At 53.4% G+C, this 2,708-nt stretch overlaps 1 protein-coding gene across 1 annotated transcript in view; it reads right to left on the reverse strand.

Moving 5' to 3' along the window:
* The window catches only part of RAD23B (RAD23 homolog B, nucleotide excision repair protein), a 55,213-nt gene extending 52,940 nt beyond the window's left edge, over positions 1 to 2,273 (reverse strand). Inside the window, exon 1 of the mRNA XM_007951940.2 lies at positions 2,208 to 2,273. Coding sequence (XP_007950131.1) covers positions 2,208 to 2,273 — 66 coding nt within the window. The remainder of the gene's footprint in view (positions 1 to 2,207) is intronic.
* Positions 2,274 to 2,708: the final 435 nt, after the last annotated feature.

Genomic DNA, 2,708 nt, shown 5'->3' on the forward strand with positions numbered 1-2,708 from the left:
GAAGGAAGATGGGGCAATCTACTTCTGTAGTGATACTGCCTCAGAAACCCAAGGAGGGGTCAGTATGAGTCGGGTCCGACTCGAAGGCACATAACAAGAAGATAGCAGTGCGTGCGTAAAGTGCCTAAAGAACTATACCAATCTCACAGAACATAAAATACTTACGTTCTCCAGTATTTTACTGGAGCTGTGGAAAGTCAAGGCTTAATTTCAATAAACCCACATATAAACAAACACGGTTACCAAAAAACCTTTAGGTCTCAGTAATTCTGCAATTAATTCTAGATACTACATCGATTCTGGTAAAGTTACTGTGGCACCAACATATGTATCACTACAAAGAACTCAAGTCAAACATGCATAAATTTATGCACAGCCACACAACAGTGTGAGGCACTAATTAAAGCTGTGTCTGAAAACACTGGACAAGTGCATTTTTACTTTCATCCTTCATCTTGTTAACATACTAAGCAGTAAAGCAATGTTCAGGAAGAATTTGCTTCTATGAGTAATGTTAATCCAGTCAGCTGCTTCTGAAAACCCTAATGTTTTCGTCACATAACTGACATGTCCCGTACCTTTAGTAGAACGTATTATCACACTGCACACTTCTACGTATAAAGAAGTGTCTGGCAATCAAGTATCCTGTGCTGAAATTCCAAAACGGTGGGGAATTCTGTTTCTCAATTAAAGACACTGAAAATGCCACAAAAGTAGAGTGGAAAACATAACACTATCTTCACTGAGAGATCCAACCAACCAACTTACTGCCGTAGAGTCGGATTCGACTCTAAGCGACCCCTCCTTGGGTTTCCGAGGCGGTATCTCCAAGGAAGTAGATTGCCCAACCTTCCTTTCGAAGAGCGGCTGGGTGGTTTGAACCGAGAGATAGCCGCTGGTAAATAATCAATTCCATTTATTGACCACCAGCTAAACACCATTCTGTTCTCACATCTCTCTGCACGTTATTATCCCCATGTATAGAGGACAAAATTAAGAGTTCCAGAGCCACGAACTCGGCTCTATTTAATGAAAAAATCATGGCCTCTGATGGCCACTAAAAACACAATCAACTTTTGAAAAATATATCCAGATGAGTAAAAAGTTGTTGGTTTAACCTCAGCATTACGACAATCTTAATGGTGCATAACGTTTCCGGAACGTAAGCAGTAAATTGACACACCTGCCATTTTTAGATTCTTGGCATAAAAGTGTACTGCTTCAACTTAGCGTTTCTTTTTTGCAATCACAAATACAGAAAATGCCACGAGAATTTATCATGTGGATTTCTGAAACGCTGTTTAGCTGCAGGATGGATTAAAAGGCATTTTTAATGTGGATAGTTCCCTTGAAATACTACTACGGGGGGAGCGGGGATGAGGTGAGTGTACAAGGTCCCAACTCAACTCCAATTCCGAAGCTTCCAACACAGAGAACCCATGAAATCTGGAGTTGACTTTGAGCCAGGATTGGAAGAGCTCTAACGCAAAAACCCTCACCACCCAAGAGGCCCCAATATGCAATCTGTGTGTGGATGGGTTGGATGGCAGGATTCGCGAGATACCGAATAAAAGGGCTAACGATTCCACAGCGGAAAGAGGCGAAGAACTCACTTCACCACCACTCACCCTCCTGTGACTGCGGCAGACGAAACCTGATACTTTCTTTTTTTAAGACTCACCGTCTCTGGTTACCATCTCCCAGACCTTAAGCCCAAGCAGGTCCACCCAGGCCTAGACGCCGCATCTCCCTCCCCCACCTGTAAACCTACGCCAGAAAGCCCAGCTCGGGTCCCCAGGCCGCCCCGACCTCCCCTCCCCCTCGGGCCCCACTACCAGGCGCTCCCAGGCCGAGGCCTCCCGCTTCCCGCGGGCGTGCTCCACGCCATCTGCCACCAGGCCTTCGGCGTCCGGCCACTGCTCCGCATTCTCCTCCCACAAAGCTCGGGGCCAATTCCGAAGGCCCCGGGGCCCTGGGCCCTGGGCCCGGCCGCGCTCGAAGGCCACAGGCCGCACCTCGCGTCGCCGTCGCGGAGACCTCTTGGGTGCGCTGGAGGCTCCCCCACGCGAGTGCACAGCAGGGCCCTGCTCGGGGCTGAGACCCGGTCGCGCAAGCAGGAGACGCCGCACCGTCCCCCGTCCCGGCCCAGCGGCCCCCTCGCACTCTCGGCGGCCCGCGCGCGGCCGCCCTCGCCCCGCCGCACATACCGTCTCCTCCGGGTCGATGTCGATCTTGAAGGTCTGCTGCTGGAGGGTCTTCAGGGTGACCTGCATGGTGCCACCGCGCAGCTCCTACTGCGGGCCTGCTCCGGGTGCTGGCCGCTGGGCGGGGTCTGTGGCCTGGCCGGGCCCCGGGGTCGCCGGCGCTCCTCGCGCACTTGGGAGGAAGGCAGTGGGGGTGGGGGCTTGTCACATTCGCCCTGCGGAGCGGCCTCTCCCCCAGCCCTGGCCCGGGCCGCGCCGCTGCCTCCGCGACTGCGGCTTTCCACGCGAGCTCAGGCCGCGTGCGGCGTCAGCCACTGAACCTGCAGGAAACGCGAGGAGCTCTGAGCGACAAGCAGGGAATCCACTAGCTCACCACAGGATGGTCGCCGCCATCATCGTGACTCGCCGAGATGCGCCCCCTCCCCCACCCAAAAAACCTGGGGATGGGGCCGGGCTGGCGGAAGCGCGCAGGCGTCGGGTGTAGAGAGGTTGTGCGCAGGCGCG

Source organism: Orycteropus afer, unplaced genomic scaffold (genome assembly GCF_000298275.1).
Source record: "Orycteropus afer afer isolate SDZICR_OR568_19922 unplaced genomic scaffold, OryAfe1.0 scaffold00320, whole genome shotgun sequence".
Classification (NCBI taxonomy): Eukaryota; Metazoa; Chordata; class Mammalia; order Tubulidentata; family Orycteropodidae; genus Orycteropus; species Orycteropus afer.